A 17,490-nucleotide genomic window follows, 5' to 3' on the forward strand; every position below is an offset into this window, starting at 1 on the left:
GGCAGAGCCGGGAAAATGAGCCGGGGGTGTTTCCTGGTTCTGTCCAGCCCGTACGGCTCTGCCGTGGCCCTGGCGGGATGAGCGGAGGTTTTTAAATAATTCACTTTACCTTAAGGCAAATGGAAGGCGGCGACAGGAGCGCCTGAAGCCAAGTATACCAACAACAAAAGGCAAATCCTCAAGGTGGGCAGGAGGGAGGTGGCTACGTGCTCCCGGGCTGCTTCAATGCAAGGTCCTGACTTGCAGCATCCTGCCGTTGCCGCCGCTTCCTTTTCACCGCCGCCTCCCTCTCCGACTGCGAAACTCGTGTGCTTCGCCAAACGCTCGAGGCGAGCTCTTTCATACATAGAGAGAGAGGGAAAGACGCCGGCGTGCTCTCGAGAGGCTGGCTCTTTTCTCTAGCCGAGGCTGACATCTGACTGAATCTCTATCCCGCTCCTTTATCCTCATGACAGGGTCGGCAGTGACGCTCTCTGGTGCGGCCACCTCAGCTTGCCAGCCTTGCCCCGCTATGAGACGATACTGTGACAGCTGCTGCTGCCACACTCCCTTCTCTTTCCTCGCCTCTCCTCCCTTCGCCGGCAGGAGTGTGCGCGCCTGCTGCCACTGCCGCCGCTCCTGAGGCCGTCTGGGGAGGGCAGGTGGGAAAGCAAGCAAGGTGGCTGCGCTGTCTTCTTTTTCCCGCAGCGAAGCGCCGCCGCTTGCCGCCGCCACCGCCACCTGCGATGGGCGAGGAGGCGGCGGAGGCACCGAAATGTCACCAAGGCAACGAGTGCCTCCCCGCCGGGCACTCCGCTCATCCCGCCAGGGCCGTGGCAGAGCCGTGCGGGCTGGGCAGAACCAGGAAACACCCGCGGCTTGCTTTCCCGGCTCTGCCCAGCCTGCACGGCTCTGCCACGGCCCTGGAGGCACTTCCTGTCAGCCTCAGCTAGAGAAAAGAGCCAGCCTCTCGGAGCACGCCGGCATCTTTCCCTCTCTCTCTATGTATGAAAGAGCTCACCTCGCTCGGAGCATTTGGCGAAGCACACGAGTTTCGCAGTCGGAGAGGGAGGCGGCGGCGAAAGGACGCGGCGGCAACGGCAGGATGCTGCAAGTCAGGACCTTGCATTGAAGCAGCCCAGGGGGCACGTAGCCACCTCCCTCCTGCCCACCTTGAGGATTTGCCTTTTGTTGTTGGTATACTTGGCTCAGGCGCTCCTGTCGCCGCCTTCCCTTGCCTTCGAAGGTAAAGTGAATTATTTTAAAAACCTCTGCTCATCCCGCCAGGGCCGCGGCAGAGCCGTGCGGGCTGGGCAGAACCAGGAAACACCCGCGGCTCGCTTTCCGGCTCTGCTCAGCTCGCACGGCTCGGCGCGGCCCTGATAGGATGAGCGGAGGTTTTTAAAATAATTCACTTTACCTTCGAAGGCAAAGGGAAGGCGCCACAGGAGCGCCTGAAGCCAAGTGTCTCCTCAGGGCTCCGGTTGCAGGGAGGAGCCCTGACTGGCTGCACGTGGCTGTGCCAAACGCGCGGCGTTGCTGTAACGCTAGGGCAGCAAGGGAGAAGGGAAAGCAACGGTGATGGAAGGTCTCCCGAACATCCAAGCTGTCGCCACCCGCCCACCCGAGGATGCAACGGGGGGATTAAGTCACCCCGAAAAGACGGCCTAGCCGGTTTTTCGGGTCAAAAAAAATAAGGCCCGGCCTTATTATGTGAGAAACACGGTATATTCTATTCCATATCTTATTACTATTTTACATTTTCTACATAGCTTCTCCCCTCTTTTAATTTTCTTAATTTTATTTTATTTATTCCATCTCAGTTCAAATCATTGTACTTATATTTTTTGTCTGTCCTGTTTCAATTGTCTATTATCTTTTCTCATTAAACAAAATTTCTCCTGTAGTTACTGATTGGAGTATGACGCCTTTATATATTTCCCCTAAAATTATAACTTAGACTTCCGGTTTGAAGGGCTTCGGCGACAGACAGGAATCCGCGATCGTGCGCGGTTTCTGCCTGGGCTCGCCACTGGAGCGCCTCGAGCCGGCTGGTTTCGGGGCTAAGCCACTCCATAGAGGTGGCGAAGAGGGGGGACACTGCCAGCAGGGTTGAGGAGAGCCGCATCTCTCCTCAGTTGGCCAAACTCCCTTTCCCGAAGGCGGTAGGAGCGGTGGTCAGAAATGGCCACCTCAAAGAAGTACTCAACCGGAAAAGAACGTGCAGGAGGAAGATAAGAAGTGGAAGTTTTGGCTGACCAGGTTAAGTTGAAAAAACAATAACTAAGGTACCCTGGAACTTAAATTTTACAAAAGATAACATCACTCCCAAAGAAGAGTTGGAAGCAGCGAAAGAAAGTGAAAAGGGAAAGGTTTGGCTTTTTTCCCTTCTCTCTCCTTCCTTACACTGACAGCTAAGAGACTTAAATAAGAAATCAGAAAAATCCGCTTTGGCATCAATAGGCAATTAAGCTGAAAATACAATTAAATGCCAAAGGGACAATAAAAATTTCTGGACATTAAAAACTTTTTTTTTTCTATAAGCAGGAGGGGAGAGAAAAAGAATAAGGGCAGGATCTGGAAGAGGGAGGAGACTGCCTGGACTTCAAAAGAATCTAAAGTAAAATTTCAATAAGACTTCTAAAAGATACATTTTATCTGAAACTTTGCAACTGAATACTAACCCCAGGAAGAGAAAATGAAAAAAAAAAGTGTAAAAAGAAACAGCTTGTGTGTATTTGGATTGTCTGGTGACTTTTGGATTTTTGGTTATTATATTTGAATGACTAAAACTAATTGGGTAGTTGTTTAAAATTTTTACAATGGCATCACTTCTGGATGAATTGAAAATGGAACTTAAAAAATACAAAGAAGACGCACAAGAAGGGAAGGGCTCTTTTGGCTTCGTTTTCCAATTCTTAGAAATGGAGAGCTGTAACTATGAGAAACAACAAGAAAAGACTGCAAAACAAGAAGACTGGGACAAAGAAGAAGCCATCTTTAATGAACAAGCAACTCTATGTGAGGAAGAAAAAGGAAAGGGGGGGAAGAGAATGGAGAACTTAAGACTTAAAAAAACAACCAAAGAAAAGAAAAATAATTTGAAAAATAAATATAATGTTGGAAAGCAACAGAAAAGGGGAATGCAGAAGAGGGAAATAGAGGTAGAGAGACAAAGGGGTAAAAAGGGGAGAGAGAAGAAGAGAGGGAAGAAGGAAAAGAAAAGAAGTTATAAAGGTCCGGAGCAAGATATAAAGAAACAGGATCTATTTAGAGATAATGGGTGAAAATTTAACTGAAAAGGATTCTGTAAAGGTACATAAGATTGTATTGTTATATTTGTAATAGAAATAACTTTAGAAAATTGGAAACAACATATGATTAAAAAGAGGGATAAAATAGTGTAATTTAGTGAAATGTTTGTGAATAAAATAAATGAAATAAAATAAATGAGAAAATTGAATTAGGAAGGAACGGGAACATTTTAATCAGTCAATGTTTTATAAAATATAAGTGAAGAGAGGGGGGAATTAACTATGAAAAGTTCATAATTGTTCCCATAGAAGTATGAGATCTATTTGAAAAGTAACGTGCAAAATGTTAAGATTTTAATGAATATTAATATTAATGATAGAATTGAATTGGAATGGATTGTTGTTTTAATTATATTATACATTTATAATTTTATCTTTTTTCAAGAATACAGTGTGTAGTTTAAGAGTCTACCAAGCAGAATCCGAATGGAAGTTATGTATTGTATTGGTTAGAGATCTTTATGTTACTGTGTTGTCTTGTTTTGGGGTTTAATTCTTTGTCACTTAGATGCATTGCTATGAGATGAGCTGAATATAATTTTTTTCAAATAATCAACAAAAAACAAACAGGGTAGGTTCAGGCACAGAATATAAAGGGCAGCGCCAGAAACTAAGGCAGGTATATGTTATGAAATTCTTTATTAGCACAACAGTCCTAAATATTAGAGTTCCAATTGCTTTAATCCAGGGGTCGCCAACCTTTTGGACCTCAGGGACCACCAAACTCATAATTTTAGATCCCAGGGACCACTAACCGGTTCTGTGGGCATGATCTAATTTGTGGGTGTGGCTTGGTGGTCATGTGACTGGCTGGGCATGGCTTGTATGTAAATATTATAAATATTTATATAAATATTGTCTTTTTTTTATAAAAAAGAGCAACTTTTACCCAAAATCAGGCAAAGCAGGCAGATTGAGTTGCTCACAGAATCACAGATTCATTCAGAGATCTATCTATCTGCCATTGGCTAGCTAAGTCTGTCACATAAAATTTGCTAGCAAGCAAACTCTCAAAATTAACTCACAATACACCATGCATGTAAATATTGATTTTTTTATAAAAAAGAGCAACTTTTATCCAAAATCAGGCAAAGCAGGCAGATTGAGTTGCTCACAGAGTCATTCCATGATCTATCTATTTGCCATTGGCTAGCTCAGTCTCTCAAATTTGCTTGCCGTGAGTCTGCACTGAATTTGCTTGCAAGCAAACTTTCCGTCCTAAGGGAGGTTCGGTTCTGCAGAGCGGTAGTTCTAAAGATTGGCTAGAAAGCAAGAAATCCAACCATTTCCTGCTTCCTAGCTAATCTAAATCTCCCGGCAGACCAGAAGAGATGATGGTCGGAAAAAGGAAAAATAGCAATTTAGCAGGCAAGTTTGTTGGGTAAGGAGTGAGTGGGCAGGGAGGGTTCCCGCAGGCCATGTGGGCGGTGCAGCCTTGCATTTCTGTGCAGCCTGGATTAATTGCTTTGTGGGGGTGCTCTGGGGGTGAGATTTCTCTGCGGCCCAGCAAAATTTTCTTGCGGCCCACCGGTTGGCAACCGCTGCTTTAATCAGTTAAAACAGGTTGATTTCTGACAACTGTAGAATAAAGAAACTTTGCTTTAAATGGGCACAAATAGGTATTTTAAGTTATCTACAATGTTTTGATTATCGGCAGATGCAATCCATTAATCTTTTTTTTTTTTAAAGTGATTATACATTTGCTGTGGGTTCTATCTATTATTCGTACAAATGCAAATACAATGTTTGCACTAAATTTTTGCACATTTTTACTTGGTTTATTTTTGTTATTATCATTGGTAGCTCTTACTGATGGATGGAAAATTTGATAAGAGAACATACATTTCCATTATATATTGAATAGTCTAGACAATTTTTGAACTATTATTAGGAAAAAGGCATTCTGAGTAAAGTTCATATTTTCAGTCACATCCCAGAGTTCAGATATTAGTTACATAGAACATATCATTTCTCAGCAATTGGTCTGAATTTTCTATGTTCCCATTTTTAACAGTTGGGGTTATCAAAAGCTTCATGGAGATTTCAGTTCCTAGTCCAAAAGGAATAATTTCACAGGCTCCAAAATATTTATCTTTCTCGCCTCTTTAATTCTTGTTGAAAAGATCAGATAGGACAAGAAAGAGAAGCTAATTCAATTAGCAATATTTTGATCTTGAATATTAACTTTAATTGAAGTTATTTTTTGTTGAGCCAGATTTTGGAATTTATTTAATATTGAACCTCAGTGAAAAAGAAGTAATAAAAGACGTTGGAGTATACGTAAATTCTGATGGTTAAATAAACCTAGAATCTGTACTAGTATCTTCACATTAATCAAGCTGAACCTATGAGTTGAAAAAAGCTGGAAGTTAGGTGGTGGACAGTAGATCACATTTTGAGGGTTAATTCAGATTTCTTGCAGCTTTTCTTCAGAGTGTAATATGGAAAGATGATAGAAATAGTATGTAAGCCTCCGCTAGTGAACATGGCTCTGAAAAACAAGGATTGCACCCACTCTGTTTTCCATGAAACTGTTGTTCAAGCCAGATTTCCATCCTAGAACTTGATTTCTATGTCAGAGCTTAACCTAGTGAAAAATGAAATGCTTCTTGGTGCATAAATGAATAGGGCCACCAAGATATAACTCTGAAAATTAATCAAAAATGAAGTGTAGGGGAGAGGAAAATCTGTGCATGACAATGGTCCAAGCTTTACAGTGTTTCAGATAACAAAGAATTTAGGGTGGTTTTTGTATTGTGTCTACCTGGCTGAGTTAAATCTTAGTCCGCCTAACTTAAAAAATACAAGAATCCTTCAATAATCATCGCAATTGAAGTAGATGCAGCTGGAAGGAAATAACTCATTTCAGCTATGCCCTTATCAATTGGTTGTTTTTTAAGTTTTAAACCAAGTTTTAAACCTTGATTTTTAAGTCTTAAGTTGCTGGAATGCAAGACAGACTGCCAATCAAATCCTTTCATTGATTAACTGATTTTTTTCCTGTTCATATTGTATCTTTCTTTAAAAAGCCTCAGAAAGATAAGTCAGAAGGATAAAAGCATAAATTAATGACACAATGCAACATCATTGAGAACATCTAAGTTTCAGAAAGATACCAATTCATAAGACAAAAATGTTGTTGTTGTCATTGTTGTTGCTATACTCTTTACTCACACAAACGTTGTTCCAAACTCACTAAGGACTTTTTTAGAAACTACAAACATTGATTAGAGAACATTTGTGCATCAGAGGAGCAGCTGACACAGAGATCATCCTACTCTTAGGTCCCACTTACAAAACCAATATGCTGCCTGTGTTCTACAACATGCTAAAGTTAAACAAAAAAAAACACACCATGATTTCTGTCATCACATAACACACTATATGCAAATAAATAAACCACATTTTTAATGTAATGGCTCACTACACACAGAATGCAAAGAGAAGGAGAAGGTTTCCTCATTATACCTTTCTATGAAAAAAGCAGAGAATGTAAATATGTACTAATTTTGCAGGATTGAATTTGGCAGAATTTAATGCTGTCAGATAGATCCAGCTGATAAATATGATTTTTGCAAATTATCTTCCAGTTTTCAGATTTATGATAAAACCTAAAATAATAGTTTTTATAATGTTTTCTATCTTTTGCTACAGTGCAGCAGAAATGTAGTTTCTATGTAAAGTGAATATAGTATACGGAAGAGAGCCCTGCTTATTGTATCCAGCTTCTTTTTCAAAACTCAGAATAGTTTTAGATTGCCAAAATTACATTTGGTAATAGCTGAATTCAAGGATTCTAACTTCACATTGGTCAGTCATTTTGAGGATTTGTCCATCTTAAAAATGAACTTTCAAGGGGTCTGGGCAGCCGAGATGAAATATCTAGGTTTAGAATCTCTTCTCCCTGGATAAATGGATTGCATTTCTCATTTAATGAACCCTGTCTAAATATATAGGTATAGATATATATCAATATATGCAATGTTGCCCAACCATGTGATTTCTTATTTGGGGGATGCATTTCTTACTTTATTATTATTTGGAAGGATAATTAACTTCAAATGAAACTCTAACCTGTTTTTTACCCAAGTACAGGTAATTCTCGACTTGCAGCCATAAGCAAGCCCAAAATTTCTGTTGCTGAGCAAGACAGTTATTAAGCGAATTGCCCCATTTTACAACATTCTTTACCACAGATATTAAGTGAACACTGCAGTTGTTAAATTAGTAACAATTATTAAGTGAATCTGGGTTCTCTAATGACTTCGCTTGTGAGGTTGCAAAAGGTGATCTCATGGACAGTACAATTTTCCATAAATACAAAGCAATTCCCAAGCATTCCAATTTTGCACCACAGAGATGCTACAACAGTCATAAGTGTGAAAAACAATCGTAAGTAACTTTTTTCAATGCTATTGTAACTTCGAATAGTCACTAAATAAACTGCTGTAAGTTGAGGACTAACCAAAATTGCATATTGAGTGTTATGGGTAGTCCTTAACTTATGACCACAGTTCAGCCCCAAATTTCTAAGTGAGATGGTTGTTAAGTGAGTTTTGCCCCATTTAACAACTTTTCTTGCCACAGATGTTAAATGAATCATTGCATTTGTTAAATTAGTCACACTAACTTCCCCCATTGATCTTGTTTGTTAGAAGGTCGCAAAAGGTAATCAAGTAATCCCGAGACATTGTAACCATCATAAATATGAATCAATTGAATTGAGTGTCCGAATTTTGATCACGTGACCATGGGGATACTGCAGTGTTCATAACTATGAAACACTTTTTTCAGTGCCATTGTAACTTTGAATGGTCAATAAATGAACTGTAGTAAGTCATGGACTATCTGTAATACCCCCAGAAAATCACGAAAACATTGAATTGACTTGATCAATAAACTACAAAATGTGTGTGTCTGTGTCTGTGGGTGTGTACACACACAAACATATACATATATATTTTTAAAATTCTAATTTTAAAAATTATAGAGTAAACTGGGACCATCAGCCTTTAGATAAAAAGTAAGTATAGCAGAGGTGGTATTCAGCAGGTTCTGACCAGTTCTGGAGAACCAGTAGCAGAAATTTTGAGTGGTTCGGAGAACTGGCAAATACCACCCCTGACTGGCCCCGCCCCCATTTATTCTCTGCCTCCCGAGTTCCAACTGATCAGCTGGGTCTTCTTTTGTTGCCCTGCACAGGAGAATGGAGCTCGAAAGCAGGTTAGTGAGGTGGGGAGGGAATGGGGATTTTACAATTTCCTTCCCTTATCACGCCCACCAAGCCATGCCCACCAAGCCACACCAGGCCCACCAAGCCATGCCCACAGAACCAGTAGTATAACATTTTGAAGTATAGGTATTCTTTTTTTTTTTTCCCAACAAATTTTATTAGTTTTACAAAAACAATACACAAACAATCAAGGCATAATAACATAAAAAATCCTTTCCAAGAAAACCAATAGAACGTACAAAATAGTTCCAAATTGTAATATTGATATTTACGTTATCTATTCAACTTCGTATCTTATCCCAACTTCTCCTTTTCATTCTGTTATTCAAATTATATTTCTTGCTAATTAAAGTTTTACTGCCTTTCATAAACAATACCCAAACATACAAAACATAAAACATAAAAAACAAAAAAACAAACCTAAAACATCTTTTCTGAAGGCTGTTTGATCCCGGGCTAAAAACTCTTCGCACAGACACAAGTTCAAAAATCATATTTACTTTATATATCATTCCATATCTTATTACCATTTTCAACTTTCTATATAGCTTCTTCCCTCTTTTATCTTTCTTAATTTTGTTTTATTTATCTTATCTCAATTCAGTTCATAATACTTATCATTCTTTGTCTGTTCTGTTTTTATTTATCCATTCATTTTTTCTCTTTTAATATACTTCTCCTGTACACTGATTGGAGTGACGCCTTTGACTCATTCCCCTAGCTTAAAGTTACTTAATATAACACTTAATTTATATTGGGATTCTGTTTAGTACATTCTAAAGTTACACAATAAATTTTATGAAAGGAGTAAAAACATAACAATAACTAAATAAAATCATATATAACCACTATCCATATCATTAAGAAGCTAATCATATATATTAATACTCATTTATATCTTAAGCATTTTACTCTAAATACACATATAAAAGCACAATCTTATGTACCTTCCAGAATCCCTTTTTCAATTAGAATTACCCATTTTCTCTAAATAAGCTTTGTTTCTTTAAGTCTTGCTTCCCACCATTAAGACTTCTCATCCCCTCCTTTCTCTCTTGCTTATTCTTCTCCTTGCCCTTTTTACCCCTTTGTCTCTTCTCCTCCCTTTTCTTACTCCCTTTCTGTTGTTTTCTAACCTTGTATCCACCTTTCATCTCCTTTTTCTCTTTTTTGGTTGTTTTTTCAAACCTTAAAATCCCCTTTTTCTTTTCCTCTTTCTCCTCCTCCCCAAAAAGAACCCATTGTTCATCAAAGATGGCTTCTTCTTCTTCTTTGTCCCAGTCGTCCTGCTGCGTAGTCAACTTTTCATAAGTGCATACCACCATTTCTAAAAATTGAAATAGAGTGCCCAAAGTATCTTTTCCATCTCGTTTTTCTTTTTTATATTTTTTATATTCAATTTTTAGTTCATCCACAAGCGATGCCATCGTGAAGAGAAAAACTTTTTCCAAAACAACCACCCAAGTATTTTTAATCAAAAATAATTGCAAAGAATTCCAAAGTTACCAAAGTTCTTTCTTCTATTTCTCTTTCTGGGGTTACTGTTTAATCAAAGAGATCCAATTACAATATATCTTTCTTTAAAGTTCTAGGCAATCTCCTCCTTTTTCAACTTCTGCTCCAATTTTTTTTCCCTCTCCCTTCCCACTTACAACAACAATTTTCTTTTAAGTATTCAGAAATCCATACCTCCAATAAGGGTTTTCTGATTTCTTAAGTTATTAAATCCAATGTCCAGGAATCCTTTATCCCTTGGCTTTAACTTTCAAAATAATTTACCTTGAGTGCTCAGATAAATTTTCCAAATCTTCATCTGCTGTTTCTATGGGGTGGGAGAGTTAAGAAAAGAAAGGTTTTTTTTCCCCTTGACAGCTTTCTCCGCCGCTTTCCGATCTTCTTAGGGATACAATGTATCTTCTAGCAGTTCTAACAATTCAGTTTCCAGGGTGTTTAAAAGTTGTTGATTGACCCGGCTCAGACAGCACTTTCACTTTTCCTGCTTCCTCCAGCACAATCTTACCCGGCTGCCGGCTTCTTCATGGTGGCCATTACTGACCGCCGCTCCACCACCTCGGGAAAACGGGGTTTTTCCGGACGAGGAGGGGTCTGCGACACCCCCAACCCCCTGTCCGGCTCCCCTCTCTCTTCGGCTGCCTCTACAGGGCAGCCATATCCCCCTGACCCGTTTGGATCGGGGGCACCTTGGCGGCAAGCGCAGCAGTAATCGCGGACAGTCGCGAATTCCTGCTGCCACCGAAGCCGTGCGAAACCGGAAGCCCCAAAGTATAGGTATTCTTAACCTCATGGAGATCAGGTTAAAAAATGTTTGTAGAAGGAATTCATTGTCTTGAGGTGGGAAAGAAAAGATGAACTTTACCTTCAAAGATTGGGAATCTACGCCATCCCAATATTGCCATATGGCAATTCTCAATATGGGCAATGCTGCTGGATTACAAAAATCCAGCAAAATCTAGAATGCCTAGGTCCTCTAGCCCTTCTCACTGGAAGTATGTATTGCAGTTTTACAAGAAATTAAACAATAGTTGTAGAACATAGTGTCTAGAGCTGATTCCAACATTTTTAAAATTCATACATTATGGGAGTAGTGAACCTTTGAGTTTGTCATCTCACTCTTAGTAGGCATCTCTGGAATGGTAAGATGTAAAGATGTCTCTCTTTAACGTTGAAAGCTCAAACCAGAAAAGTTAAATATTCTGGCTCAAACCAGAAAAGTTAAATATTTATCACTGAAACTACACCAATGCCATTTCTGAAAATGCCACTTTGAATTGAGGGATTTGATGGGCTTCCAACCCATAGACTCAGCCTCAGTCAGAGAAGCCTTTAAAGCAAACCTGAGCGCTAGAAAAGGGAGGCAGGGGAGGCGGACTCCTATCATCCTTCCTATTGGTTAGTGGAACTCCCAGGAACTAGGTGAGTTTTTCCAGCCCAGTTCATTGAATTGTGGGGTGAAAGAACTTATTGCAGTTTGAAATGGTTTGTTTCAGCTAATGCAATCTTAAGTTGCATTATCAGAGGGATACAATCAAGATCAAGGGAAGTACTAATACCACTCTATAAAGCCTTAGTAAGACCACACCTAGAGTACTGCATCCAGTTTTGTTCACCACATTATAAAAAAGATGTTGAGACTCTAGAAATAGTACAGAGAAGAGCAACCAGGATGATTAGGGGACTGGAGGCTAAAACATATGAAGAAGGGGCATGGCTAGTGTAGTAAAGAGAAGGAACAGGGCAGACATGATAGCAGTCTTCCAATATCTGAGGGGCTGCCACAGGGAGGAAGGGGTCAAGCTATTTTCTAAAGCACCTGTAGGCCAGACAAGGAATAATGGATGGAAACTGAACAAGGAGAGATTTAACCTGGAAATAAGGAGAAACTTTCTGACAGTGAGAACAATCAACCAATGGAACAGCTTGCCCTCGGAAGTTGTGGGAGCACCATCAGTTGAGACTTTCAAGAAGAGATTGGACTACCATTTGTCAGAAATGGTGTAAGGTCTCCCGCTTGGGCGGGGGATTGGATTAGATGACCTACAAGGTCACTTCCAACTCTAATTATCTGTTATCTGTTATCTGTTATCTGTTTCCATTTGTAAAATGGAAATCTATATCAGGACAGTCAAGCTCTCGGCCTCTGGGCCAGATGCGTCATCTGCTGGCCACGCCCATGCCCAGTTTAGCAAAGGGGAGGGAGAAATTCAAATACGTCATGTGACACTGCCGTGACATAACGTTTGACACCCCTATTCTAGACAATGTTCCTGGTGACATAAACCAATGTTAGAACATTTTATAAAAATTCTCTTTATTATAACAAAATGTTATTTTCAAGTTTTCCAACCATATACTTTCTTATTATTTTAAAACCAAAATGTTTATCATATTCTTTCACTTATTCATTTTTGCTTGATAAAAGTTTATATATTTTAGCAATTACATAGTTATAATTTGTATACGCTCCTATTTCATATTTATCCAAACAATGTTCAGAGCTATACATTCTTTTGTCTAGTTTAAATCTTTCTAGTAACTATAGATAAGAAAACCATTGACAAATATATTCATCTGTCACAAGTTCTTCCCTTATTTTATTTTATATTCTCCTTGGCAAAATTATGGCATTTCATAATAAGTAAGCCTTTTTTTTTTGCCTATTTTTTCTTGTTTATAACATGGTTCTTGTGCTGAGAGTTAAAAAGGTGTCTTGGACACAACCTGGGTTTATATCTATACCATATTCTCAAGAAGACAAATCTAACATAATGACTTTTTCAAATCCACATTAACCTTGACTTTGATGTACCATAAATATCCATGCCACCCAGTTCTCAAGTCATGTCCCAACCCGAAAAGCATTTTATTTCTCAGTTGAACCTAGTCTTCCATGAAAACCGAACAGCAAACTGCAATTAGGCAAACTCCTCTTTTCTTTGCATCTTCTAATACCTTATACAGATAATCCTCAACTTACTACCATCCATTTAGTGATTTTCGAAGTTACGACGACACTGAAAAAAGTGACTTATAATTGCTTTTTACACTTACGACCATTGCAGCATCCAATGGTCATGTGACCAAAATATAGGCCTTTGGCAACTGGCATTAATTTATGACAATTGCAGCATCTCAGGGTCATGTGATCCCCTTTTGTGACCTTCTGACAAGCAAAGTCAATGGGGAAGCCAGATTCACTTAACAATCATGTTGCAAACTTAAGAACTATAGTGATTCACTTAGCAACTGGCAAGAAAGGTCATAAAATGGAAAAACTCACTTAACAACTCTCTTGCTCAGTAATGGAAATTTTGAGCTCGGTTGTGATCATAATTCGAGATCTACCTGTATTTAACCAGTGGCTTTTTGCCACTCAAGTTTTTCTGTCACTGTTTAATTAGTAAATTGCCAAAACAGGTATTGTCTGTAATAAAAACATCCTTGCAGGCAAGACGTTGATTTTTATTAACGAAATTCTCCCCAGCAAAGTTGTAGTTTCACCCATCTTAACATGTCTTTTTAACTTCATTCCATGTATTAACATAGTTATTTTGAAATAACATGTTAATTCATAAAATATAGAAATAACATAGACTCATAGTAATACCAGATAATTTACCTTCTTCTGAATTTTAAAACCCAGTGCATTCAATTCTATTTGATCTTCTATCTTCATATTGTTTGTTAATCTTTAACTCTGCTAATGCACTAAATTAATTTGTCCCTTAGTGTCCTTTTAAATGATTTTCCAAAATCAATGTCAATTTACTTATAAAAGTCCTTAACCTGTAAGTTTCTTTTTAAATCTTTATTCCCACAATCCTCTCGTCTTGTATCTCCAGTCAATATCTAGTCAATAGCGATAGAAGTAGAACAGTTACCACGAGTCCATGAGTTCAGCCAAGAGTGAGGAAACCTCCTCCAACCCATCGAGGGTCAATTTAGTGACCAATCAGGATTACAGATGTGGTCACGTGATATGGACTACATTTCCCAGGATACCTTAACTACATTTACCATGATGCATTCTCTTAAGGGAACAGCTCACAATTGCTAACTAACTATCCAATTCCCATAGACTGGCTGCACAGCACAGAATCCATAAAGGATGTTTATTAATTTCCTAATCATGCCTTTTTCCTTACATTATACTTTGTGCTAATGAGTGATCTATAGGCTTCTTTAAGATAAAGGTGTTTCATATTAGCCTGAATTGCTGAACCACCTAAATTGCATCTCTGAGTTTCCAAGTATTTGACAACTCAGGAATATAAGAGTTTTCTGACAATACGTATGTTAGTCATATGTGGGGAGATGTTATATTTTTCATATAATGCATGTACTTACGTTTTACATCATTTGCCATGTAGAGTAAAGGAAGCTTATCTCTGACAATTGCCAAGTCTTTAAACATAATGAACAGAAAATAACACATATTCTCTTTATTTCTCATCCCCCTCTGCCCTATTCAAGATGATCCTGTATTTTAATAGATTAAAAGGAAAAGGACAATGAATCACGATGAATATTAATCTATTGAGCCTATTTTTTAAAAATACATTAAACTTGAATTGTGGAGAAACTAATGGAACAAAGCTAAGCCCAATTTAAATTTCTATAACTTCAAAAGAAACCATGTGCTGCAAATTTGGAATAAATATTTGATTCTATTTTGTCCAATCCCAACTCTTAACCAAACTTCCTTCGAGAACTGTAACAAGTGTGTCTCCTGCCTGGTTGCTGACAGTCCTTTGTGCACAATCAGAATTTCTTTAACTTTCTCCTCCTCCTCAGTTATATCAGTATATGTGTGGATGTATGGGAAAAGATTGCTAACAGATTGTACGCAGCTTGGCACAATCATAATTCATTTTACTTGCTACTTGCTAAACAACAATATAATGATAAATTATTTTGCATAGGACCTGTTCAAATAGATGGGAACTGTTCAGACAGGAGTTGTTTCAATTAGGTAGAAAAACTGTTTTGTAAGCAAACACCAGATTATTCAATGTATGTATATGCGTGATTTGGATTCTCCATTCTCAAATAGCAAACAATTTGCCCTGGGAATAAACTTCTTATGCCATCTGACGTTTTGTCCATCTGTCTTGAGGGGTTTTCTCTCTCTCTTTCTCCTCTTCTCACTTTCTCTGAAAATAGTAGCAGTGTCTATTTCTGAACCGGAAATGTGGCAGAAGGGGAACGAAAGAGGCAGGGAGGAGCAAGAGGGAATTGGTAAGGTAGAGAATTTGCTTAAGGTCAGAGGCGGTGAAAAAAGAAACAGAGCTGTTCTTACATCTGTCACAGTCAATTCAACAGTTCTTCAGGAAAGAAAATATAGCACTTCTATTCTGTTTGAGCTGCCCTGTTTGAATTAGATGAACCAATTATGAATGGCTGGAAATTGTCCGTTGGGAAGTAAATAAACCTTCTTAGGGATAAATGCAGCCACTGAAGAAGCTGGAGGATGTATTGCACATTCACGACCACCAGTAAGAACAGATGGGAAGCAAAGGGTTATTTTGATACAGGATAAAAAATTATCTCTTTCCTCTTCCTTTCTTTCTTTGGAAGAAATACTCCTAACACAGTGATGGAGAACTTATGACACTTGTGTCAAAAGTGACATGCCACAATATTTTGGATGACTCATCAGAGTTCAACAATACCTGACAACTACTCTTGAAAATACACTTTGGAGGCTATACAAGCATTGGTGTGATCTCTAGAGTCTTCAAAAATCACATGAGAATAGCGCATATTTTGGGGTGCTTTGCAGGGCATGTAGAGGCTGAAGAAGAGCATTCTCCAAAGCTTTTTCAAGAATGAAGGCCTTGTGTGACCCAGAGAAGCCTTTGATAGACCATAGGGGCCTGTTGCATCTTGGACAGCAACACAAAGTAGCATTTTGAGGGTCAGTATTAGTGCTAGGGCTGAAGTTTTGAGGCACAGGCTACTTCTACTTCAGGCCTAGTATCAACATTGCTGCCACTGCTGTAAAAGGTGGCTTAAGTGTGGAAGGAGATAGATAATTGTTTCTCTTTAGTTTGGGAGGGACGGTATTTGGGGGTGGGTAACTTGCCAGTAAAGTTAGACATTTTCTTAATTTTTGATATGCCAAGCACAAAATATCTGCCCTTACTGTCCTAACCAATCTTTTATATTTATATCACTTTTATATTTAAGCATTGAGCCATAAACATTTCTGCTGTTGAATGGTGAGACAAGATATTTTGTTTTATCAGCTGGCTTGTGACAGAATCTAATATTCATTAGGATGAAAGGATGTGATTGGTCCAAGATCACCATCTAGTTTCCATGCTCCAGGGAGAACTAAAAGCTGGGTCTCTCTGCTTCTGGTCAAGCTCCTTAATCACTGTGTCATACTGATTTTCTTATGTCTTTTCAGTCTATTGGAGTATTAATAAATTGATTGATTGATCCAAATTATATCCCATCTTTCTACAGTAGCCTTTTTCATGCAACAGATGGATAATGTTTTGGTCATATGTGTACTGCAATGAGGCCAATTTTTTACTTTGTGTCAACATAGACACAAAGACATAAATCAGAAAAAAACACAGATAATATGCAATAAGAAACTCTAAAATGCAAAGTTATGCAACATTGTATGTGTGTAATATGTAATCAATATATAGGCTACTTGTGGACTACATAGTTGGAAAGTAAGAATTTGGTGGGAATGCATATTACATGAGTTATTTTGCTCAATTAAGATTTCAAATGGCAATAGGGCCAAGCAAGGATGTGTCACCTTGTAATTATTTGCTAATAATAAGTAATACAGAAAGAAAACTGAAGTATGAATGGTTGCTGTAATATTTTCTTTAAAATTATGCCTTACTTGACTATAGGCATGTCTCAGCATACAAGCAGTGAATAAACTGAGTTTGTGGGAAATATGCAATGTGATAGCCTACCTTTCTTTTCTCTCTTCCCCAATCCTTCTTTCTACCTCACCAATTAGGAGGATGTTTCCATTTCTGAGTTTCAACATCTCCGGGCTGGATCCTGTGGCTCATTATAGCATCTATGTGGATGTTGTGTTAGTGGATCAGCACCACTGGCGATACCAAGGAGGGAAATGGGTTCAGTGCGGCAAGGCCGAGGGAAATATGCCAGGTATAAATAGAGAAATCCTCTCTTTCTTCATTGTCTCTTCTCTCTCTTTTTGGAGGAATAAAATTCCAATCAGAATTCTAGTACAGCAAACATTTAAAAACTCTTCCTTTAAGTGTACGTGCATGAACTATTTTGTTTTCTTTTTTTTTTAAAGAGGCAATTACCACCCTAAATTAAATATGAATGGTTTCAGATCTAATTTGGCCTCATGCTCTAAAATGAATAATAAAAACTCAGCAATAAAAATACGTGCTTCCCATCCTCAGGCTTCTGCCATTGGACTTATCCTCAGGCATCTAT

General features: G+C 38.7%; 1 protein-coding gene across 1 annotated transcript in view; it reads left to right on the forward strand.

The window, feature by feature from the left end:
- Nucleotides 1-17,490, forward strand: part of TBX21 (T-box transcription factor 21) — a 51,745-nt gene that overhangs the window by 24,909 nt on the left and 9,346 nt on the right. Inside the window, exon 2 of the mRNA XM_026669804.2 lies at nt 17,036-17,190. Within this exon, the coding sequence (XP_026525589.1) occupies nt 17,036-17,190 (155 nt within the window). The remainder of the gene's footprint in view (nt 1-17,035; nt 17,191-17,490) is intronic.

Source organism: Notechis scutatus, chromosome Z (genome assembly GCF_049901735.1).
Source record: "Notechis scutatus isolate UNSWTSFEM ecotype Mainland chromosome Z, rNotScu1.2, whole genome shotgun sequence".
Taxonomy (NCBI): Eukaryota; Metazoa; Chordata; class Lepidosauria; order Squamata; family Elapidae; genus Notechis; species Notechis scutatus.